Source organism: Scomber scombrus, chromosome 3 (genome assembly GCF_963691925.1).
Source record: "Scomber scombrus chromosome 3, fScoSco1.1, whole genome shotgun sequence".
Classification (NCBI taxonomy): domain Eukaryota; kingdom Metazoa; phylum Chordata; class Actinopteri; order Scombriformes; family Scombridae; genus Scomber; species Scomber scombrus.
In genome coordinates, this window is record NC_084972.1 from 30576056 (window position 1) to 30602250 (window position 26195).

Here is a 26195-nt window from a genome sequence, read left to right on the forward strand (position 1 = left end):
TATACTTTGTTGGATGATTGCAGGAAATTTTGCAATAATAATAGAAAAGAATGGATAATTAAGATAATTGAAGTATCTGCTTTCTTAAAGCGCAAAAATACAGATTTTTCTCTCTGCATGCCACTGGCGCTGAGAATTAGTGTTATTTTCCCAGTTTTCGAGATAACTCTCAGCGCGGCCGAGAGGAATTTTGTTCATAGGAGACGAAAAGCATTTAAAAACAATTACAATTGAAATTTAACACCGACATGTTTTCTTTAGAAACAATCTCCTGCTTACTTTGGATAATCCACAGACCGCACCGTGAGCAGTTTTCTTTGGAATTAACTGCAGGAAATTGCTCGTATGAAAACTCTTGTGTGAACAAAGTCATATTCAATTCGCTTCACTGGGAGCAGCTGCAGGACGTCTTGAGTCTGTTAACTAACTGTAATCCCTGCACAGGCACCCGCTGTCTGACACCTGTCTCTGATGCTTCTGGAGAAACATTTTTATTCCATGTTTTTATATTTCAGGCAGTCTTATGTCTAAAGTAGATAAACCAGAATGTGAAACAAGGTTATATAAAAATCAGATGGTGCAACACAACTAATATGACAGCTTGCTCCATTTTGGACACTTTGGCTCCTTGCTCCCTCAAGGGTCAGCAGTGCCAAGACAAAAAAACATTTAGCCTCTGTGTCAAAGTCAAAGTTCAAAGTTAAATTTGATGTCAAAATCTCCATGTGGATTAAAAGACAGGTTTCACATTTTCAAGCCTGTGTCAGGTGCCCAAATAAACACTGAAATGTTTTTCTTTCTGTAATTATTCCTCCTGTTTACACTGACCATCAGTAGATCTCGTCGGGGTCAATGATGGGAGCCAAAATCCACAGTCCTCCTCCTGTGCGAAAATATATTTAAAGGTTAATCTGAAGCTAATATGAAGCTTCAACCATCCAAATGAGTCAAATCAAGTAGATATCTTTTGACATTACAGTCTTTTTAGTGCCAAAGTCCCTCTTTTTGTTACTATATTTCCACCACAGCTCAACAAGGAAAAACAAAGAGGGAATTTGATGCTAAATGAGAGTAAATGTGGCTTTGATATGACCAACTCAGCTTGCCAAAGCCTCATAAACTCTGGATAAATGTTTAAATGTATATTTGTATAAAATGACTGACACTAACACTGTGGATTTTGGCCCCCATCACTTCCACTGAAAGCACTTCCGAAGGAGATCTTTTAACAGCCAGTATGAACAGGAGGAATGATCACAGCGAGGAAAAACTCCTTTCAGTGTTCATATGGACACCTGACAATGAAAAGTAGTGAACTTGTCCTTTAATTCACCTCTGCAATTCAATCCACTGATCACAATGTTGCCCTCACAAATGACAGACCTGAGACCATCATGTCAGCACCTAATGGTAAATGGACTGTACTTATATGGCACTTTTCTAGTCTTTTTGACCACTCAGAGCACTTTTACACTACATGTCACATTCACACACACACACACACACAGACACACAAACTCATACGCTGATGGCCACGCAGGGTGCCAACCTGCTCATCAGCGGGGAGCTAACAGTCACTCACACATTCATACATCATTGACACAGCCATCGAGGGCAATTTGGGGTTCAGTATCTTGCCCAAGGACACATCGACATGTGGACTGGAGGAGCAGGGAATCAAACCTCCGATATTCCTCCTAAACCACAGCCGCCCAAATAATGTTTAATCCTATGGCCGTTTCTAACAGTACAAGTTTATTTCTCATACAACCAGTCATATAATCATCTTAAATTGGTTTCTTTGATAAGTATAATTTATAAGTATTAACATGTTAGTTTTTTAAATGAGCACAGTGGAGAAAAGGCAGGACAACACAGAGAGTACTTGTTGCTTGCGACGCCTAAATGAAGATTTTTTTTTAACCCTTACATCCTGTTCAGAGTCAAATTTTGACCCATTTTTTACATTTAAGAGCTGTAAAAACACCCAATACTCATTTACTCTAGGTGGACTTTTCCTAATGTAACCCTGAATATAAAAAAATTGAGATAAAATGCATCATTTTTTTTTTAAATTTTGTGCCACTGATACACATTTTCGTGTATGATAATGTCCAAATTTGACTTGTTTTTGATACAAAATAAAAAAATCTCCATTTAAATATGTTGCTGTATTCTATATATTCTATCCTGGATCATATAATAGTGATTTAAAATGTATTTTTTTCCAATAAATGAATAGAATACACTCTTCATTAATGACTGATTATGAGTGAGAATATGAACTGTATATAAAGGTTAATGCATTAAATTGTAGTTTACAGAGCAGCATTGCCACAATGTCCACAATTTAGTCATATTTGAAAACACACTGCCATCTGGTGGTGAAATGAATACATTGCAACAAAGCTGGTGATTAAGATACACTCACACACACATATACACACACACACAGATGAATGGGTGTAAAAGGAGTGTCATCTATGTGTTTTTTGCTCTGTGACACATTTTGTAACAAAACTCTCCATCATCCCATAAACCACGTAAACAATACCACACACATTATGTTCATGATTTCAGTTTGAAACCTTGAGCGTGTTGTGATGACGAGGTAGGATGACACCCATTGGTCAACTTTTGTCTGACTTTTAAAATTTTCTTGACGCTTTTTATGTGAATCAAGTCAAGATCAAACATCAACTGTGGACCAAATCCATTGTACACTTTAATTCTGAGCATATTCTGAGTATATAGTTTATTCTCATTGGAAACATGACAAAATACAGTGCTGTGCCAAAGTTTTAGACACTAAAAGTAAAGCAAGTATGCTTCTAAAATACTGCCATTAACAGTATTTGTCAATTAACTTCATACAAAGCTCAGTCAACAGAAGAAAAATCTAAATTAAATCACTATTTGCCGTGAGCAGCTTTGCCTTTAAACAAACCCATTAAATACTGTATAAGCAGGCTCTTTGTGTATATTGTGTTCTCATTGAAATGTGAGAAAATACAGCAGTGTGCAAAAATTTTAGGCACTAAAAGTAGAGCGAGGTATTTCAGAAATCCTGGCATGAATAGTTTTTATTTATCAACTAACTTTTAAACTCTAAATTAAATCCCTATTTGCTGTGAGCAGCTTTGCTTTTAAACAAGCAGCAGCTCTCTTCGGTACACCTGCACACAGTTTTTCAAGGTACTTGGCAAGGAGCTCTTACCAAGCATCTTTGAGAGCGTGCCACAGCTCTTCTTCTATGGATTTAGTCATCTCAGCTGCTTGTGTGTCTTTATGTAATCCCAGACTGACTCCATGATGTTTAGATCAGGGCTCTGTGGAGGCCAAACCATCTGTTTCGGGCCTCCTCGTTCTTCTTGTCACTGAGGATAGTTGTTTACGACTCTGGCTGGATGTTTGGGGTCATTGTCATGCTGCAGAATAAATTTGGGACGTATCAGACGCCGCCCTGATGGTGCATTATGGGAAAAAATATGAACATGTGACGCGCCCTAAAACTTTTGCACAGTACTGTATTTTTTTAACCCTCCTGTTTTCCTCCAGTCAAGGAAGGAAGGGAGGAAGGATGGAAGGGAGGAAGAAGGGAAGGAAGGAGGGAAGGAAGGGAGGAAGAAGGAAGGGGGGCAGGAAAGAAGGACAGGAAAGAAGGAAGGGGGAAGGTAGGGGTAGGAAAGAAAGAGAGAAGGAGGGAGGGAGGGAGGGAGGGAGGGAGGGAGGGAGGGAAGAAAGAAGGAAGGAAGGAAAGGAAGGAAGGAAGAAAGGGAGGAAGGAAAGGAAGGAAGGAAGGGAGGAAGGGAGGGAGGGAGGGAGGGAGGGAGGGAAGGAGGGAGGAGGAAGGAAGCAAGGAGGTAAGGAAGGAGGGAAGGAAGGAAGGGAGGAAGAAGGAAGGAGGGAAGGAAATAAGGACAGGAAAGAAGGAAGGGAGGAAGGAAGGAAGGAAGGAAGGAAGGAAGGAAGGGAGGAAGGAGGGAAGGAAAGAAGGAGGGAGGGAGGAAGGAAGGACAGAAGGAAGGAAGAAAGGGAGGAAAGAAGGAACAGTCGAAACAGACGGGGTCAATTTGACCCGGGAGGACGACACAAAGGTTAAAAAGGTCAGTATGCATACTAAAAAAAGGGTTATGATGGACACTGTTCTCCCAGCTGCAGGAACGCCTCAGAAAAACAAAATACTGTTATTTAACTTTTGGATAAAAACGTTTTTTTTGCTTTGGCTTCTTTGCTGTCAGGTAATTGGTAGTGGCATTTTCAAAGTCTGCAAGTATTTTATCATTCCCTGATAGGAATAAATGTTAGGAAGGTGATAGGAAGGCTCCACATGTTTTCAGTTAATGTTGTTGTGGAAATACCTGCAGTGCTTATTGGTGTGTAGGAAAAGATGTGTTGGCAGGAATGACATATCTTCATAGCTGTGTTTTCATTAGTGTGTAACTTCATCACCTGAAGCTAAGAATTGTTGTGTTAGCGATAGCTCAGTTCTGTGCTTGCCAAACTGTGGGCCGTGGATTTATTGCAGGTGGGCTTCAGACTTGGTCTATAATAATTATTCCACGTAGCAACAGATGTAATAAATTAAGATATATCAACATATTTCTAATACATATTATGCGTAATATGTTCAAATATGTCTATAACAAGTTTGAAACAGCCTATAACCAGTTGGACAATGTCTTTAAAGGAAGATTCAAACATGTTATAGACTTATTCAAACATGCTATAGACAGATTCAAACATGTTATAGACAGATTCGAACGTGCTATAGACTGATTCAAACATGCTATAGACTCATTCAGACATGCTATAGACTGATTCAAACATGTTATAGACTGATTCGAACATGTTATAGACTGATTCGAACATGTTATAGACTGATTCGAACATGTTAGAGAACAAGGTAGGTTCGAATTGGATAATATTGTTATTCACATCCTTGTGTAATTGGGTTTTTATTTGTGAGCATAAATCAGAGCTCCAGGATTATTTTGACATCCTATATTGGCATCACATTGTCACTTGCAAACGAACACTTGAACACTTGCAGGGCATTGTATGTCAAATTCTCATTAGGAACTGAGCCTCCCTAAAGGTCTGATCCTAGAATCGCCCCTGCTTCATCCATAAATTCTTCTTTATTACAAACAATCCCTACTTATAAACCTGAGTCTGTGTGTATCAGCTGATCTGTAGAACATTAATTACTGTTAATGAAGATACCGCTACTGCACCGCGTGCGTAAATGCGCACAGCCCTTTTCTCTGTTTGGAGACACACTTATCGTTTCAGCTGCTGTATGATGCTGCAGCCAGCTGTGACATAAAGCCAGCTGTGTGATGCTCTCAGCTGCAGATTAGCGCAAAATCTTTAGTGTGTTGGCCCATAAAACGGCGCAGATACTGCGTATCAGTTTTGTTTTATGATGTGGTCTGAGCTACGTCACTTGTTCAGCTGTTCATTTTATCTCAATGACATTTAAAAAACCCTAACCCTCTGACTTTTAGTCCAATTATCAGACTTTTAGAGTGCGCCTGAAAGTGATTTAATGCGCTTACATCTGTATCAGATCTGCTGCTCTGACATCTGGTTTGCGTTTTATCCGCTAACTTGATTTTTATAATGAAATTGAAGCTCTGATTGATGCCTGGGAGGATTTGTACATAGACAATCTTATCACTGTGTCTAGCTGGTGGGGGATCTTGTCCGGTTCACAGACCAGGAGCCTTACATCACAAAGCAAGTTCAAGTAAATCTGGCTTCATCTGAGTCAGACTAACACTGGTCATACTGGTAAAGAGGCAGGTTGTTAATTACAAGCAGTTGACCATGAGTAAAGAGTTTAAGGTAATATGAGTAAAATAGTGACACCTGCTGGATAGAAATAAAACATTAAAATTAAAATATTAAAAGTGAGTAAATGAGTGAGTTGTATTAGGAAAAATGAACCCATTCTCTCTTTAGCTGTTTAGAGTCATACAGTTCTATTCAGGACACAGACAGAAGACCCTGAAGTCTGTTTCTGTCCACTCTCAACTTGGCTGAGAGCCATGTAATCTGATTTGTTTAGGAGGTTATGACATATGCGCCACAGGTGTCTAGGATGTTTTGTAATGCTGGTGTTTATAAAGCTCAACTGTGTAGACTTCAGCCTGCTTTTTTGCCCACAGCATGTTCTGTGTTATGTGTTAAAACTCGCCAGCCTGCAGATGTATTTGAATAAACTAAAAAGATGTCTCTCTTTGTTGTCGAGTCCTCTGTTTACAGAAAATTCCGAACACAAGTGGAAAATTATATCTATCTCATTATGAATAAGATGAACTACACCGTTAATTACACTGCACAGCAAACTTTAGTATTTGATTATGACTATTACTACTCACATTGGAGACAAGACAAAACACCTTGGTTTAAGTTTTCTGGGGTAAACCATGCGTTCATTTGATTTAAATTACTTTATTTGTATGAATTTAGATTGTTTCTCTCAGGTAATATTTAACCCACAATCATACGATTCACAAGTTTTAAGAGTGAACTCAGAGCAGATCTCTACCAGGTGTATCTAAGGGACAAGTAGTCTGTTTTTTTGAAAGATGCATTCAACATAATGTGTGACATTATTTCCCTATCTGTATCTTTCAGTCTCCATTATTATACGTGGTGAACTCAACCAACCCCATGACTGAAAGATGGGAGCCTTCTTTCGTTCGTTAACATTTGCCATGTATTTTATGACTCTTAATAAGAGTGGAAACCTATTTAGTAAATAATGTTCATTTGATCAACTGCTTCATTTCCACTTTAAAGTAGCATAAATGGGACAATAAGTCCAAACTTATTGGTATCTGCACATTTTTTAAGAGCAAATTTAATGACTTTTAAGACCTTTTTAATACTTTAAGGAAATAATACTATTGCTGAGATATATAATAATGCAAAAGCAGGATTGTACTGTTGTAGTGGGTTGAAATGGAGCTCATTTTGAAATCTTTTACAAAGGACTGTAACTAATGATTAGTTTCATTAGTTCTAACTGCTGATTACTGGCAGGTTAACTGGAGTTAGGAGTCAATGATGGTATGAAACACATAAAATAATTTTAAAATCACTACAACCACACCTTGAGCATATAATGTGCATAAAAATTATTAGCCTGATAAACCAGTAGTATGAGAGATTAGCTGCAGGCAGACACACACCTGGAGGAGACAGAAAACCCAACCCACCCTTTCAGAGTGCTGGTTTGTTTTTCTAAAAATGGAAGAAAAAAAAAATCAACCATATGAGAAACAAACACAGAGCCAACATGTTTATTTTTTTCATCGTCACACTTGACAGTTAGTTTCATCAATCCATCGTTTACAGTCAGCTGAACTTTTGTACTTGGAGCTGTAACCGTTGTGAACTGTGGCTTCAACTTTTTAACATCACCGTAAACCTGTAACAAACATCTGATTGGCTTTATTGGAGAGAAGACAGGTATTGGGTTGGGAGGGGGCACTGCACTTTGTTTTTGGCCCTTCAAGTCAAATTAAATAATTACAATAAAAAGGAAGAAAATGAGGCAACAGGGAGTAAGACTTTAGTTTTTTTTCCTTCTTATAAATCAGGCATAAAACATGATGCTCTGTGGTGATTCCTTTGGCAGCGTTGCTTCTTTATACTCTCCAGCGATCAACCTGGATACATAATAAACACGCAGTAACGCCAAGCACTGACAAACAGGCGTCTCCACAGTCTTATCGCACAGTTCAAGTACAGTTTTTTTTATTTCTTTCATTAAGTGCTAACACAGGGCGGCATTATGTAAAAATAATACTGGAATAAGGCCACTGTACACTTAACTGTTTTGCCTCAAATCAATCATTCATTCATTCATTCAAGATACTGAAGAAAAACCGGTTCCTTCTTCTACCTCAAAAGCTGCTACGAGATGGGAGGGAGAAGCGCTCAGACGGAAAAGCATCGGGGTTTATTTGATTCCATAAATGGAGAGAGGGAATGACAAACAAGAGACTTTCTTTTTTCTCTTTAGCCACAGCAGAGCTTGATGTTGTTTCAGAGGAGTAGTGATGAGAAAGAGAGAGAGAGGAGGGGAAAGATGGTGGATGATTAAAAAGGTAGCGGCGGTATCAAAAATACAGGGTAAGATGTTGCTTTAACGTCTGAACAAAGAGAACTTAAACATTTTGCGACGTCCCACATAAAGCTGTTGGTGGATGCAGTTTTCAACCAGAATCGAGTCACTCAGCAGCAGCCGATTGGTAGATTAACATTTAAACTCACCTTAATAAAGCAGAATAAAAAAAAAGGAAAGGTGTTCCTTCCAAATGTCAGTCATGCTAAATCACTTTGATCAACATGATAAGATTTTTGTATTTGATATGGAAGCTATTAAAAATAGAAGAAGAAACAAACCATCTCCCAGTATCCCTGAAAAGTTTACATTTGGCAGCCTAAAACCAATACGATGCCCAGAGTGCAACCTGGCTAAAGTGTCCCCATCTACTACAAAACAGCCTTCTAGCCACACATCCTCCTCCTCTTTCTTCTTTTGTTCTTCTCCTCTTCCACAACTGCGGCTGGGATGGCTCAGTAGCGATAGTGGTCTGGTTTGAAGGGCCCCTCGCTGGGCAGACCCAGGTACTTGGCCTGCTTGTCTGTCAGCTTGGTCAGCTTCACTCCCAGTTTTTCCAGGTGGGCAGCTGCCACTTGCTCATCCAGCTGACGGGACAGAAAAACAAGAGTCGGGGGGGTGAGGTGACGGTCATGTTGGGAAGCTGTCATTTCCATGTAGATAAACTGTATACGAGTTTTAACCCTTAAATAGGGGACATGCACCAGGAGATACATACATATATACATGTTTTATACCTTAATAGGGGCAACGTATCCTGGCTGGGAGATACAACTCATAAAATCCAAAATATACGAAATATTTTTAAAATTATTTGTTGAAATGTTTACTTGATGATCAAGGTAATGGTGGTGTCAGAATATTAATATTCACGTGGATTATTAAACAGGATATGATTAAGAGTAAAATGTTCTTCCATTGATGATGAACTCTTTTTACTTTAACTGTGTTTGAGTCGAGTTTTTTTTTTTTGCAGTTTTAGCAAACATCTTAAGACATTTTTCATTGATCTAAAAGTTTTAATTCAACCCTCAAATATCAGTTATTTGGAGATGTTTTAATTTTCTAACTATTTACTATTACGAGTTGCAAAGTGTGCTATGATTGAGTACAAAAGTTGCATTACGCTGGTCTTCCATTCATGATGAACACTGTTATAATTGTCTTTGAGTATGCTAATTGTTGCTCTTTACTCAAACCCATAGAGGATAAATCAAAAATTGTTGCAGATCTACTATAACGTTAGTAAAGCATGTCAGAATATTCTCTGTTCTGTTAGACGGAGGAATACATCAGGAAATAAGGCAAAAAAAAACCCCCAGAATTTTAGAGGAAGAATGCTCTGTGAGAAAACAGCTCCAAATCATCACTTCACTTTTTACTCTTATTCTCTTTCTGAGTCTGTTAAGCATCAAATAAACCTTTGCTCTGCTGGAGTCACCAGCTGCTGCCTCTTCCTGTTCGTTTTTGCATCTTTTACCACGTTTAAAATTCCTGCTCACACTGATGTAATTGTTCTCTGTAATACTCACTGTAAAAACATTTATTATAAAAAGGTTAAAGGATGTTTGATTTGGGATTTTCTGCCTCAGTTGCTTTACTGACATTTGCATACCGCTCTAAAGAACAAACTTCTGACCGAATAAATATCTCTGTAGCAACAGGCTTGATCCCCATCTTAAATTTATATGTTTATGACCTCACATGCAAACATCAAGAGTGTTGCTGTGAAGTCTCTAAACTCAGTCAGTGGTCTAAGGTCTACTTTAAAATGACATTCAGGAAGACTGTTGTTAAAGAAGTTAAGTTTAAATGCTGTATGTGATGCATTAAATATATCATCATCATCATCATCATGTGGCTTCTGACCTTCTTGGGCAAGAAGTAGACTCCCAGGGGGTATTTGGCGGTGTTCGTCCACAACTCGATCTGAGCCAGCACCTACAGGAAAGGAAAAGGGGGACAAATGACGTCATAAATAACCATGTTTAATAGGATTTTTTTTTTTATCCAGGAAATGGTCACGCCAACAATGTAAAAAAAGTTAATTTGTCTGAGTTATGATGCCGATCATGAACAGCAACATCTCTAGTTTGCATCCAGCCAGAGATCTTTGTTGCAGGCAGTTCCTCTCTCATTTCCTGTCATCTCTCTACTTGGCTACCCAATAAAAATAAAAAAAAGGCATAAAATGGACCTAAAGGCATAAACAGGATCCCGACATGGACAAAAACGCCCTGAGTTTACTGTAAAGTATCAAGTAAAATAAATGATGTATTGTATTGAGGCAGCCATTATTGAGAGGCTACCTTTCTCACACACACTCTCAGTACCTGATTGGTGAAGGAGTTGCTCATGACGAAGGAGGGGTGTCCCATGGCACAGCCAAGGTTGACCAGTCTGCCTTCTGCCAGGACGATGATGTGACGACCACTCTTCATCCTGAAGCGATCCACCTGAGGAAGAGACGAGGATAGAGATTACTGCTTCAGCTTCAGTTTGTAAAGCTCAATATCACAAATGAGGATGGATGCATCTCTCAGGACAGACTGACATGTAATATGTATATTCAATTAAATTAAAGACTACAGTCTAGACGTGCTCTGTGAGAAAAAAGTGCCTTGAGATGATTTTTGCTCAATTTAAATTAAGATTGATTGATGTGTGTACAGAATAAAACTATCAAGCTAAATAACAAATGCAGCATGGGCATTCAGTGGAATAAATACAGAAAAGAATCAGACTAGTTTATCTAACTACTAATATATTTTTTCATCACAAGATCAACCTAGTCACTAACACTGCAGTTGTGTTCTAAAGCTTAGTACAAAATGAAAAATATGTATATTTATAATGTCATTTTTGGCTGAGCAGACTATGAACAAATTAACATTTACCAGCTGGAGCCTGACTACTTTAACATGACTGATATCAGAAAGGTTTAACATACTTCTCCAAATTCATAAATGTTCAGTGTCAGTTGATGATTTTGTTTCTCATACCTGAGGCTTGATGTTGACTTTCTCTGCAGCGTTCTTGGTGAGCCAGGCCATGTCGATCTCACAGTCAAAGTGACCGATGTTACAGACGATGGAGTCGTCCTTCATGCACTCAAAGTGACTGGAGAGGGAACACGTGAAAAAAGACAATTCATACGTAAGATTTAAATAACACTGATGGTATTTATTGTAATTATGACACTGAATTTAGCTCCTCCTGTGTGAAACTGATTTAAACTAATTAAAGTGGCATTTCTGATGGAAACAGTTGCTGTCAGTTGTTCTAACTTACCGTCCCTGGATGATGTCCTCACAGCCAGTGGTGGTGACGAAAATGTTTCCTTCCTTACAGGCTTCATCCATGGTGGTGACCTCATAACCTACAGAGCCACACAGAGGAGGACGGGATTTAGTCATTCATCGTTTGTTACTTATCGTTGCTGTACAAAACCGTCAACTTTTCAGGAAGCTTAAAAAATTCAATGCATCCAGTTGAGTAATGAGATTTATCTTATCGAATCTTTTTTTTTTAACACTTTTCATTGGTTAAATATTTGTAAAACCCCACAGACTGAAGTAAAAGGTGACCAATAGCATTGATTTTTGAAAAAAAAAAAAAAAAAGTGATGTAATGCAAACACTTTTTCCATCTGCTTTACATTAAATCTTTCCCAGCTGTATGTGAGCCATAAGCCCCTCATTATCTGAAAGGTTTTATTATGAAACACCAGTAGGAAGTGCATCAGACACATCCTTAATTCAAAAATCACTCATATCTGAGTGGAGCAGCTGCAGTTGACATTTTTCTTGTTGTTTTGTGAATAAGAATTCATGTCTCCATCACATCACTTACCCTCCATGGCGGCCTGCAGGGCATTGATGGGGTCGATCTCTGTGACGATGACGCGAGCTCCGAATCCACGCAGAGCCTGGACGCAGCCTTTACCGACGTCACCGTAACCTGCAACGACGGCCACTTTACCGGCAATCATCACGTCGGTGGCTCTCTTGATACCATCGATCAGGCTCTCCCTGCAACCGTACAGGTTGTCAAACTTACTCTGCAAGAAGAGGAGAGAGAGAGAGAGACATGAGGGCCATGTTATTCAACTGCATGATGAGCTTTTTCCAGACAGATAAAAAGGAGAAACAAGTTCCCGCTGTGGGCCTGGTGTCAGATTTAAAGATTTCTACAAATTTCCATAAGTCAGTGCATTAACATGACCTCAAAATGTAGCAGCAAAACCCAATAGCTGCATAAATGACTGAATGATGAATTATATATTATAAGGAAATGTGATTAATTCAATAAACATGTTTATGGTACCTAGTTGAAGAGGGATAAAAAGGTCAAGGCTGGTTACCTTGGTGACAGAGTCGTTGACGTTGATGGCGGGGATCTTCAGCTCGCCCTTCTTCAACATCTTGTACAGGTTGTGGACGCCTGTGGTGGTCTCCTCTGACACACCACGGATACCTGAAAATACACGGCCATGTAAATATGGAACATTTCAATAAGTCTCAATAATATTATGCTGTACTTTAACACAGATGTTTCGTCTGCTTACAAAATACTTCATGCAAAAAGCAAATGTTGAGTAAGATGCATCATTGTAGTGCACCATCATACTCTCAGTGGTAATTTAATATACATGTGAATACAGCTACAGGTTGTTTGTTATATTGTTGGTGGATAGTATCACGCCAAGTCCTCCGGGTGTTGTAAAGTCTCAGTGCAGACTACCACCGTTTCCTCTCTGCCACCTTTTGACGCAGCTGCAACACTCACAGTTGAGCTGCAACGCCTCAAGGGGCATTAAAATCAATCATATCATGCAATAATACAAAATCTGGTGAAGATTTCTTGTAATTTTGCTACATTTGGAAAGTACTTCTGACTGTACAGAAGACACAAATGTATCAAAACAGTCAGACTAACATGATCTCTATAATATTTATCTGTAATTTGTTTAATAGTCATCCTTGCTGTCTCTACTCTTACGTAATCTGTTCTGCACTTTGTAACATTTGCTTTGAAAAGTGCTATATAAATAACATAAACCCCAAACTGAGCTAAAATACTGTGACATCAGAGATTAAAAGTTACAAAAGTCAAGTCACCATCATTTTATGAGCCAACACTGAAGAGAGACTGAAAGCTCTGGGTCAGACATCACTAATCCTTTAATAACATGGAAGTGATATAACACAGAAAAACCACGTATTAATGTTATCAATGTGTGTGTGTGTGTGTGTGTGTGTGTGTGTGTGTGTGTGTGTGTGTGTGTGTGTGTGTGTGTGTGTGTGTGTGTCTGTGTGTGTCTGTGTGTGTGTGTAAACAAACACACCTGCCAACAGTTTGGGGTACTTTGTGTGGACCAGGTTGGTGAGATCTCCACCGTCGTCCAGGATCAAGTTGAGGGGCTGACCGTCCCTGAAGTACAGAGTCTGCTCGATGCACCACATGTACTCCTCATCGGTCTCACCTTTCCATGCGTAAACTACACAGAGAGAGAGAGAGTGTTACCTTTATCTATTTACATATAGCTACAATGGGATATACCACTACTTTACTACAGAAGCCCAGAATGGACAAACCAAACACTGGCTCTTTCTGTTTCTGTTGCAATCTGCATCCTCACCACTAGATGGCCCTAACTCCTACACACTGGTCCTTTAAGTGAGTAAGTTCCCTCAGGAGACGTTCGATCTGTTGCTGACAAAATATACAATTCTTCTGCAACTCGTTCCACCACCGAGGGACCATACAGGAGATTAGTCTGAAGTGACAGTAGCAGGACTAGTCGGCATTTGTTTGCAGATCATAGAGAACTATAAAAAGGTACATAAACCTGAACGAGGTAGATCAGGCTAGCTGTGGAACTCTAGACTGCATCCACACTAACAATTTTCTACATTATCTCTAAGATCGCCACCTAAACTGAAGCACGAGAATAAGAAAATGGTTAAATATCTTTTTTAGCAGTAAACAACAATGTGTGTATCAAATCATGTAACAATCATCTAAATCAGGAGGAAAACAGACAGTCGCAGATTGTTAAACTGCGCTCGTGTCCCCTTCTGCTCCGTTTTAATGCAGCCAAACTCACAATTTGGTCACTTTGGTGGATTCCTAATTGCTCCAAACTGCAGGTTTATGTTTTCCAAAAGCACAGTTTTCCTCGTTGAAAAAAAGAAAAAGAGGCTACCAATTTAGATTTAATCGACTCTGGAAGCCATTTCTGAAACGTCTGCACAAAAAGGCCAGAAGAGTAAAATATAAGATTTTCATTTTAGATTCAGCTGGCTTCATCCAGTAGTTAAATGGAAAGATTATTTTTGCTGAAGCAGCTAGAGAGTTAAAAAACAAGTTGTTTACATGTTGAAACCTGACCGGGTCATTTCATAGTTTACATACAGTAAACACAGATGCATTGTGGGTTACCTGGAACACCAGACTTAGCGATGGCGGAAGCAGCGTGATCCTGGGTGGAGAAGATGTTGCAGCTTGACCACTGAACCTGAACAAAGAGAAAGAGAGAAAGAGAGTCAGAAGGAGGAAGACAATAAAAGCTACACTGACTTTTATATAATTTACTGAACTAAATGATACAACTTTTTGTGGAGGTAGTGAATTTAAACAAAAAGGTGTGCTATAATCAAATATCACCTGAAAACACCCAGGTCATTCAGTGCATTTATGGGAACATGTAATTTAGTTATTGATGAATTTCACTTCACTGAGTTTCTGAGAGAGTTTTCATATATTAACAAGTGCAGACAGGAAGTATCACTATGTGCATCTTTATATCTCGTATAACTGAATTCAACTAAATAAAAAAATCATTTCATTTCAATAAAAAGAAGAGAAATTGTAGGGTAATCTAACAACTTCATGGCTACAGTGTTTAATTGTTGGTGGATAGTATCACGCCAAGTCCTCCGGGTGTTGTAAAGTCTCAGTGCAGACTACCACTGTTCTCTCTCTGCCACCTTATGACACAGCTGCAACACTCAGTTGAGTTGTAACGCATCAGGGGGCATAACATTAAAAACAGTAATATGAACAATATGAAAAGGTTGATTAAAGATATTATGCTTTTTATTTTACTAAATAATTATCTATAAACTGTATACATGGAGTATATTTTTGGTCCTACTGTGCATTAACATGAATTAAGTCACCACACACTACCGCCATCTAGTGTTCAAAACTCATTATTGCAGTGTAAAAGCTGACTATCTGCCTGTAAATGTGGATTTTACAATAACAGCAGGGTGTCTGCATGTATCAGCAAATTAAATGTAAGACTTTAAGACCTTTTAATTCCACCGTTTAATTTAAGTTAGTCAATTTTGCCCTAAAAAAAAAAAAATCAAATGTGAAAATATAGGCGAACTCCTGCAATAACTCAACTCTAGTGAGATTTCTGAGTAAGACTTCTCCTTCTGTAACACTTTGTCAGACACGTTGGATCATGCAAAAAGTAAAGAAGAAGCTTTTATTTCTCTGTCAGACACTTATAATAAACAATGAGCATGTCAGTGGGGGGAAAAAAAAGCACTTTTGGTGGACCAATTTCAAAAATTGCTGTCCCCATTACTCACTTAGGATCAGAAAATAGGATCCAGGTTACAAAAAAAAGTGTGTCAATAGCAAATACAAGCACTTTTAATGGATGTACATAAATCAAGTGGGTATATGTGGTTTATCCAAGTGCTGTTGCCACAGCTAGTTGACTCTGATCCTGCAGTGACAGGCGCAGTATGTTTCTCAGGCTGACTTTGTCTCCTTACAGATCTTAGACCACAGTGGAGGTCTGTTCTGGGCTGGATGTGGCCCGCAGGCTGCCAACTGAATAGGCCGGATTTACCATATAAAGACCACCAACTTTGGTCGTAGGGAAAGTGGATTTGCAAGCACCACAGAATCACAGGATTATTCCCTCTGCTGCGGTGAGAACAGTAAAATACAAAAAGAGACCAACAAAAAAAACTCGGTCAGAGGAGGTCAGTATTTTTTTCTTTGCTGGTTCCCAGGATGCAGGTTCCTGCAGGACCAGACCAGTCCTGGTCAGAAAGATAAAGGCCAACATGATAACAGAACACAGCGGCCTTGAAACAGACCAAGAGGGAGAGAGAGGGGGAAAATCCCAGACTGACTGAGACTGTTTGTGCCAATAAATGGATCAATAAATTTGTCCCGTCTCTCTCTTTCTCAACAACCGCAGCTAAAGTGGACTTCAGCGAGGCGGAAGATGACCGTTTCTTTCAAGCTGCCGCGCAGCGTGACTTAACTCCACACAGTCACACAGCAGCATAAAGAAGCTGCACCGCGCTATCAGTAAACCAAAGAGCTCTGATAAAGACTGTTTGACTATTATAAGTACAGCAGTATCTTAATATTTGACTATCTGCTGCACCACACCTCTGCACAAAGTGATTCCTCACATGAAATCAAGAGAAAGCAAAAAGAGGGTAACGATTTAAAAACACATTTGGCAGCAGGTCTTTTGTTTCCTAGAAAAGTTTGTCCAGAGTCCAAAATCTACGATAAAAAGACAACTAGAACATCGCTTGATTGATTTTTTCGCCCCATTCTTAAAAATATTCTGACTGATGTGTTTGTATCTGGAATTATTAGTAATACTTGGAGCCTGGGTCAAATTTGACCCATTTGTACATTTGAAAGCAGTAAATACTTCTTACTTTTAGCCTGAAATTTGATGACTTCTTAAAACATTTGAGTGCAGCTGATACATATTATTTTTGACCCACATTTATTCAAAACATTAAAAAAATACTGTTACATTTTTCATTTAATATAGTTCATGTTTTTTCTCTGTAAACAAGAAGTGTAAAAAACGAATATTAAACTCTCTCAGCTCTCTGAAAGCTTCATTAAGGATTCACCTCGCTCATTATCTGTGGGTGATGATGTATTCATGAATGATTTGTTGTGCAGAGACGAATTATGGAGGGGATATTGTGAAGAGTCTGGATATGAATATTATTTGAGGGTTAAGGAAAAGGATCAAACACACAGAAAATGCTGCCTACATGAAGTTAAAAAATAAAAATATATCGGCACATATATGAAGATACTGATATATCTATGATAGGGCTGATATATCAGTCGGGCTCCAGTGATACTATATTATTCATTACCTCTGCTCTAGTAAACTATTTAGTGTCTGTATAAGTGGACCTGTCTTCATGTGCAGATAGCATGGTTAAATAAACTCTGGGCTGCATACAGACATCCACACAGAGGTTTACGTGGCGCCTCAAAAGGCACGAGATGATGAAAGTTACATAATGCGTAACCCTCGCAGCTTTGTGGATACAGAGAGTATTGACTGAGCTTATTACTGCAGTCCAGAAGGATATTAAAGTGCTAGTGTTATGGAAAATAAACATTGTTATCCATGTGAGACAAAGAAAGAGAAAATGTTTCAGTAAGTCATGTGTGATCAGTATAAACCTTTCCCTTGGTAACAAATAAAATGTTTGGGTTTTTTTTAATGAAAAAAGCAGCTGGTAAATGTCACCTCAGCTCCGAGGGCGGTGAGGGTCTCGATGAGCACGGCGGTCTGCAGGGTCATGTGGAGGCAGCCGGCGATACGGGAGCCCTTAAGAGGTTTGGACTGACCGTACATTTCCCTCATCTTCATCAGACCGGGCATCTCGTTCTCGGCGATGTCGATGGACTTACGCCCCCATTCGGCCAGGCTGATGTCAGCTGGAGAAAAAGAGAGATAGAGGACGTTGAGTTAAGATGCTTTGTCACTTTAAATGATCATGGAAATGTAATAAAGATGGATTCACAAAGACTCAGTTATTCTCTCAGAGATTTAATCCGGACTCAAACTTAGATGCATACAGGACTCTTAAAATCTGGATCAGACTGAGACCAAAAGGCAAAATCAAACACTTCTAGTCAAAGCTAGTCCTACCACAGAGACCCTCACTTCATCTCTAGACACCAAACGTCAAATGAGCATCACTTCATCTGTGTGTCTCTATACTTGAGGCATTCAGGTGCAGTGTTAAACGTAGGTCACCTGTGTGTTGGAAGCACTCCGAATCCAATAAACGACTGTAGTGACACATGTACTAATGGAGGGAAAACTGTAAATGTGAGCTTCATGTTGAAGCACCTGTGAGCTGCAGCTGAGCCGTTACAGACAGCTGCGTTAGACTCAGACGAGAGCGCATCTGTCACGAGTGTCGGATGTGCTCGTTGTACAGACGACACACACAGTTATACAACAGTCAGATATTTGTTCAGCCGTTATCAATGTTTTCTTCCTCGAGGAGTTATTCCTCTGCATCCGTTGCTGGGAACGGAGAGCTGCAGGTCGGATCACACCATTCGCTGTTGATAACATTTCTGCACTTTCTCACATGAGATTTATACAAGAAAAAAAAAAGTTTAACGTGGATTATTAAACAGCGTATGATTAAGAGTAAAAAGTTCTTCCATTGATGATGAACTCTTTAATTGTGTTTGAGTATGTTAAAACTGCAAAAACATCATGAAACTAGAGAGTTAAGACATTTTGCATTGAGCTAAAAGTTCAATTTAACCCTCAAATATCAGCAAATTATATCCAAATAACTAAATATAAAAGTTAAAAGTAGCAAAGTGTGCTACAGGATGTCCAGATATCTGTTGCAGCTGTCAAACCTCTTCCTGTGGTCTTTGTAGAAAGTCAAATTTACTGCACTTTAGATAGATACCGCCTTAAAGAAACTGATAAATACGATCAGATCTGCACTCTCTGTAAAATACTGTGTTGTTCTCTAACATGTGGATAACCTCGACTCTGCCAACTGTGTTCTTGCTTTACTGGGAAAAAAGTGACAGAAACGCAGCTGTTAAACAGTTCAGGTTTTTGTTTGAGGAGGTCTGCAGTTTGTACAGTTGCTACTTTCACTTCCTGACAGCAGCTGCTCCTGCTACACATGTGCACTTTTCTTTTTACTTGAGCTTTGCTGCACAGTGAAGAACAAGATCCTGTTAAAACCATTTAATATAAAGTCATAAGATGCATTTGATACCTGGCACTAAGAAGGAGCACATTAATCTATAACTTTTGTCCATAATCAATACTTTTTGACTAATTTTGAGTCGATTAACTTGATTTGTGGTTGATGTACATGTATAAAAAAGTGCATAATGAAGATAAAGCGTTCGTTCATTTATACGTTTAAAGTCAGGGGACTCAACTTCTAAAGAATTAAAACTTTTACTAAACCTCAGTGACTGATTTCTTTATTTCAAATCCTACAATGAAAGCCTAAAATGATCAAAGCTGCAGGATTTTGGGAGGGTTAAAGGTAGGCGGGGGGGTTGGCTGTTCCTTGTTATTTTACAGCAGCACTTTGTTCTCATAATGCTTTGAACAAAGTGAGAAAAGTTTGTTTTTTCTACCCAAAAAAAAGCTGCTGATTTGGTCCCTCCCTGATAAAAACCCTTCTTACAAACTTATAAAAAAAAGAGCAGAGGCACCAAACCAGATTTTTATTATATCTAGTTGTTTTTTTCCTCTAACTTTTAATAAACTTATTTTACATTTTCTAAACTTCCTCTTAATCTTTTTCTCCTCTGTGCATTGATCTCTTATTCTTTTTTTTTTTAAAATCACTTATTTTCTCTTGCGTGCATTGTTCTCAATTTTTCTTTTCATAATTTTATCTTACTTTTTATTCCCCTTTTCTTTATCTTATCACTTCTGTCTTATTATCAGCTCGTTAATTAACCGTGAATTACATTAACCTGAGTGAAAGCCGCTTTATAAATTAAGTTTGATGGATTAGTTGATCATATTTTCATGTTTAGAAGAGCATGACGCAGTTATTACAAGTTAGATTAGGACTGTTTCTTTGTTTATGTTTTAATCCAAATAATAAGTGCTGAAAAACTGAGTTGTAATAATATCAGATACTGGAAATAATCATGATATAGCATTAGGTGAAGCTGCAGGTAAACCACACAAAGCTGCAGGATGTGAGTCACAAAGTACAACCAACCCTCTCTGAAACCTGAACAAACATGCCTCGGCTGAGATAACTGCACTGAACCGGCATTGGGCTGAATAACCGGCCGCAGAGAGGATGAGGAGTCTGCACAGAGGTCAAAGTTTATGTGATTAAACTAAAAACTCAAGTTAAAGTCAGTTAGTGGAGTTTTACATCAGATGAGACTCAGATTTCAGCTCTTTGGATGCTGTGAAGCTTTGTGTTAAAGCTGCAACTAACATTGAGTCCCATTATGCATTAATCTCAATTATTTTATCAATTAGGCAGATGACCGTTGCTGTTTTTAATGTGTTATCAGCCACTAGGGACTGACTAATCACTGCAGATCTAATACAGTGTTGAAGGACAGTGAAATTTGACCTAATTTTACATTTCTTCTAGCCGAATCATTCCTTAAATAAAATGCATGCAACGCTTTTTTATGTTTGTACAGCTGATACATATTTTTATATATGCACATGTACAAGTTTGACCTGTGTTTATCAAAAAAATCAGCATTCAAACATGTTGTATTCTTCATATTTTATAAAATGTTCACCTGGATCATAAAATAGTGATTGTGGATGTATTTTAATCAAACAGAAGGATCAAACAAACTTGTCCTAATGACTGATGGGGTAATTGATGAAAATATAATTAGGTGTAGAGATTAACGACGAGTCAGAATATGAACAGTATGTGAGCGTCAATGTACTCATCAGAACTGGTTTTTGGAAAGCCGGTCCTCCCATACCTGGAGGCGGTTCAACATTCACACTTCATGCAGTGATTGTCTGGACTTGAATGTTTAAAACTTCCCCCCCCCCACCCCCCCGAGCGTTTCTCATTACATTTGTTTGAAGATTAAGTCGAAAAATGACCAAAAACGTGGCACTGATTGACGGCTTGGAGTAAATGAGTGATTCTGCATCAATCAAGATTTGCTGGACACATTCAGGGAGTTGAACTCTTGATGTATGCAAGGGGGGAATGAGAGGCGAGGAGGGGGTAACAGAGACATTGACCTGTAGTTATCTGTTGGCAGGACATTGTGCAACTTATTTGGTTTTCGACCAGCTGCAGCAGGCAAAATCTTCTCATTTTAAATACATAACACCTGACTAGAGCTGCAAGAATTCATTGATTAAATCGATTAGTTGCCAATCATTAAATTCTTTTCCAACTATTTTGATATACAGTTAACTGTTTTGGGTTAATTTTTAAAGAAGAAAACATCCAAATTCTTAGTCAAGCTTCTCAAATTTGAATATTTTCTGGTTTCTTTCGTCCTCTATGATAATAAATCAATAACTTCGGGCTGTGTGTACAACAAGACATTTGAAGACATCACATGAAAGTAAACTGAATATATTTCTAGATTGTGAACAAAAAAAGACATTTGAGGACATCACTTTAGGCTGTGGGAAACTATTTACCATTTTCTGAAGCAAACTAAACAATTAAAATCAAGAAAATAATCAACAATCAATACAGAATAATCTTTAGTTGCAGCCCTACACCAAACAAGACTTTTCTTTGCTTTTTTCATCTTAACTATCACAACTTTTCTACTGCTGTGCAATTTATGCAATATATTTTTGTATCTTTATACATAGTTTGTTATTTCCCTTGTTTTTAAAAAGAATATATATTCTGCACTATTTTTGAGCCATTGCAACAGAATATCATTCTAATAAAGTCTATATATCTATGTTATTTATACTGTAGGAGTGAGTTACACAATGAATGAAAAGTGTGGTACAAATTAAATTTATTATTATTATTATTTTTGTTAAGACATTCTCATCAGAATGCAATTTGTTGTTTAAGTGCATTTATATTCTTAATGCAAAAAAAAACAAAACATCCTGTTCTTTGTATTGTTTTCATCATCTTTTTCCTGCTGTGCTTCTAATTTCCTGTAATAAAAAAGGGACCTCGAAAATCAATAAAAGCATATTTTTTAATCTAATCCACAAAGCTTTTGCTACGAACACTTAAATCAAAAGCATTTAGCTCTCAAAAGCTGCTTCACAAGGAATAAACCACGTGTAGTCCGCAGGGCAGCATTACTACGGCATGCAACACACAGTCACACAGTCACATACACACACTGCAGCTCTGCCTGCTCCTGTCACTCATGCTAGAAGCTGGCGGTATTTGCAGCGCGCAAAGCATCACGGGAAGGGTAGTTTACAAACACAAACAAAGCCATTGAGCCTCACGTACACAGATCTCGTAATAAACTACAACTCCCAGACTCTTATGTAGGCGCTTCTGCACACAGAGAAAAGAAGCTAATACCACTGTTACATGTCGACTCATTCTCAGCTTTTTTTGGATTAACTCTGCAAACTAGAAACATCGTATAGCGAAGTTGAATTAGAGATACGCTTAAAAGTGACAATAACGGACGATAAACATGATAAGAGGACCATAACAAAGCCGTTACATTTTATTTTTAACCACATGCTAGCAAGTTAACCAGGAAAAAGACAGAGCTGTTAAAAATGATAATTACAAAATAAATCGGAAAAAATACAATTAAACTCGACACTGACCAACTTTGTAGGGGAGTTTCTCAGACATGGTGGTTTTCTGGTGTTTTTTTGTTGCGTGCAGGTTGAACAGAGCGGCAGCCTGGCCGATAGACAGAGTCAGAGAAGGAGGGACGAGAACATGACCGCTCGGTTTTTATCGGCGGAGCAACAGTCAGGCCGAGTTTACCCGAAGGGGGCGGTGACGAACGCGGCCCCGCTCTGGGCTCCTATTGGCTGGAGCAGCTCCCGCCCCGCGCCTGCGCGATCTGATTGGATAGCATTTGATGTGTGTCTGTCAGCCAATAGGAGCGAGTGTTTTGGGGATTAAAACAAGTTTTGTCTGGACCCAGTCGGTGTTTACCCGGCTAGTAATTAAATAACAGTGAAACTATTCTATAATACTGATTTCTGGGGTTCAACAGGTTTTTGTAGGTCAATTAAGATAGATAGATAGATAGATAGATAGATAGATAGATAGATAGATAGATAGATAGATAGATAGATAGATAGATAGATAGATAGATAGATAGATAGATAGATAGATAGATAGTAATTAAGTAACTAACTATTCTATAATACTGATTTCTGGGGTTCAACAGGTTATTGTAGGTCAATTAAGAAATTAAATCACTTTTTTATTATATAGATAGATAGATAGATAGATAGATAGATAGATAGATAGATAGATAGATAGATAGATAGATAGATAGATAGATAGATAGATAGATAGATAGATAGAATTGTTCAACATAATAATTGTAGAGCTGCAGTGATTGGTCAATTCATCAATTATTTGCCAACTTAAATTAATCACCAACTATATTGATAGCTGATAATAGTAAATTGAATATCTTAGGGTTGAGGATTGTTGGCCGGGACAAAACAAAACATTTGAGGACATCACCTTGAGCTTTTTGAAACACTGATTTACATTTTACTGCATTTTCTAACATTTTATAGACCAAACAACTGATGAATTAATCTAGAAAATAAAATTAATTGATTGTTAAAATAACAGCTCTGCATGTTTTTCAGTAGGCTGAATTACCAATCAAGGAAAACGGACACCGACCCCTGGTCTTCACACTCCTAAATCGACTGTGTTAATAGTAATCGGGTTTCATGAAATACAATTTTAGGCAATTTGCATCGCCAAAGTAAAATGGCAGTATACTGTACATAACTACCTACTGTATGTATACAAAGTCTAATCCATATTTATTCCAGCGCTCCTTACACTCCTTCACACCTTTGCACTATTTGTATCTATGCATTTGTATTTGTTGTCCACTGCTGTGTCTATAGTATCTATTTTTCACCCACTTGTTGCACATAATATGTTTATCTTAAATTATGTTTGTGCAGCTTGTTGTCCATGTGTGTCTTTCTGAAGGTTTTTATGTGTAAGCACATTTAGAGCCACTAAAAACAGGAGTCAGATTCCTTACATGTGTGAAAAATACTTGTCCAATAAAGCTGATTCTGACTACCAAATGTTGTGGCCTTGTCTTGTACTGAGGCACTTTGTCAATATCTAGATGAAAACATCTTAATTACTTTAGTAATGTGCTCACATGGTGCATATTCCTAAATAAAGCCGAGTTTAATTAAATTACTGCAAACAAAATACCACAAAAATGTGAGGTCAGGTAGGAGCACTTGTTTGTGAGTCTGTGTTGTGTGCACTGTATTTTATGGGAACTTGCTACACACAGGATTCAAAGACAGCGGGCGGTGGCGATAAAGTGATGAATCATAGGCAAATAAAGGAAAACCAGCCAAGCTGCATCTGGCAGATACCAGTCTGGCCTAGTGCCTTTAAACTACTCTACAATCTAGTTTGAACTGCTTAAAATTGTGAAATGCAATCAAATTACGTTTTGTGCATCAAGATGTATCCTGTACCAATAAAACTGATGTTTATGTAATAATAATAATAATGCATAAGTGTTAACAATGTAATGGTATTAAGGAGAAACTTTATGTATGAAGCACCTTTCATAGACGTAATGCTGCTTAAAGTGCAAACAACCCAAAAAAAAAAAAAGCTAAAAATAATGAATAGTATATAGAAGTATGTACCATTAGGAAGATATACTGTCTTATACATCTGTGTGTACTAAGAATAGCATTTGCGCAACCTAAACTCCATCTCTGGCCTTCGCCTATGCTCCTGTATTACCCCTGTAGTGAACCTTGTCTCAGTCTTGCAGGGGGGGGGGGGGGGTAAAGGGGTGAAGGTCTATACTTCATTTCATTTTGATACATTTATAACTGGATGTAATATATCAATGGCAGGATATAATGAACTGGTGTTTTATGAGATGATCAACTGATTAAAATGAGGATTAATTGCTTCTTTTCATTCATTTGAGAACTTGCATGCAAACAAATTGACACTAAAACCCTGCACTAAAAGTCCAAGTAATGCACAGTGGGGTTTCTGAGATTAATGTTCAGAAGGAAACACTGTACTGTAGTCACGGTGACACATTTGAAAAGTACACAGAAAATGATGAATCATGCTGCATCATTAAGATTTCAAACCACCCAGCTATATTTTGTCATATGAACCATTTTAAAACAACTTCACCAAAGTTTCACTATGAAAAAGATTTTATGCTTTTTTACACTTTTTAGTTTTAATTAAGTAAACATTTGAAGATGAGATTTGTACTTTTAATTATTTGTCCACTGTGAAGTTGCTACACACATGAACACATGAGCAAAACAGTCATACATCCTGTCATTGTGTAACTTATAACAATAGGAATTATAGCAAAAATGCATTTAATTAAATACATTTGCTGGCAACCAAACACCTGTACTCAACTTTGACAACCATTGCTGTTACGTATCTAGACATGGAAATGTACTTTTCAGTTTCTGGTTATGTTAGTTATGCTGGATGATGGTATCTCAGAGTAGCTGAACCTGTCCTGAAAGTAACAATATATAACCAAGACATGTGGTGACGCTACCTTAAGCCAAGAAGTACATTGAGTGACAGAAGACGGTGTCGAGTGGAAGGGGCTAAACTCAGCTCACCCCCGTAGAAACATTACACTACTGCTAATTTAAGAGCATTTTTCGAGTGGTTCGATCAGGATCACATGACCTAAGTGATCTTAAGGCTTGTGGGTTTGAGTTTAAACCTAAGTGAAACACTCTAAGAATATTTAAAGAGATTTACTCCTCTGTACTCATCAGTGAATCGTCTTTATTTAATTGATGTGTTAATAAGTGGTTCTGGATATGAGTGTAAAATAAATGCCTACAATGTTAAAAAAAAACAAAAAAAAAAACAGAAGCAAATGTTGCACAATGCATTAAAAAGAAGACCCTAACTTAACAATGTTTCACTATGAAATATATTTAGATCTTCATTATATTTACACAGAGCACCACTGAGGGTTAAACCTCACCAGCTCACCTCGCTCATCAGAATCGAGGCCAAAGCTCAGAGCAGCAGCCATATATGAAACAGAGCGA

At 38.1% G+C, this 26195-nt stretch overlaps 1 protein-coding gene, 1 long non-coding RNA gene and 2 other non-coding genes across 4 annotated transcripts in view; 1 reads left to right on the forward strand and 3 right to left on the reverse strand.

Annotated features, from left to right (window-relative positions):
* Window positions 1-26195, forward strand: part of LOC134004709 (uncharacterized) — a 478899-nt gene that overhangs the window by 213894 nt on the left and 238810 nt on the right. The gene's annotated exons all lie outside the window — the stretch shown is intronic.
* On the reverse strand, window positions 7298-22878 carry ahcy (adenosylhomocysteinase). Its single transcript, XM_062444056.1, has 11 exons — window positions 22725-22878; window positions 17691-17881; window positions 14585-14660; window positions 13488-13640; window positions 12504-12616; window positions 11993-12200; window positions 11432-11519; window positions 11143-11260; window positions 10474-10596; window positions 10010-10081; window positions 7298-8727 (listed from the first exon to the last, which is right to left on the reverse strand). Exons 1-11 carry the CDS (start codon window positions 22750-22752, stop codon window positions 8596-8598), a joined length of 1302 nt encoding a protein of 433 aa, XP_062300040.1. The 5' UTR covers window positions 22753-22878; the 3' UTR covers window positions 7298-8595.
* Window positions 12822-12957, reverse strand: LOC133978244 (small nucleolar RNA SNORA17). The gene has a single exon (XR_009925004.1). It is a non-coding gene; the product is annotated as a small nucleolar RNA SNORA17 (small nucleolar RNA).
* LOC133978245 (small nucleolar RNA SNORA17) lies at window positions 15095-15184 on the reverse strand. Its single transcript, XR_009925005.1, has one exon. It is a non-coding gene; the product is annotated as a small nucleolar RNA SNORA17 (small nucleolar RNA).

Bases quoted from the DNA above. Each gene is read 5' to 3' on its own strand.
- ahcy (XM_062444056.1), bottom strand. From the start codon at position 22,752: ATGTCTGAGAAACTCCCCTACAAAGTTG. The intron at 11,520-11,992 runs GTAAGTGATGTG...GTGGCTCTGTAG, and splicing joins CCTGCAGGCCGCCATGGAGG to GTTATGAGGTCACCACCATG. The intron at 11,261-11,431 runs GTAAGTTAGAAC...TTCCCTCTCCAG, and splicing joins GAGGACATCATCCAGGGACG to TCACTTTGAGTGCATGAAGG.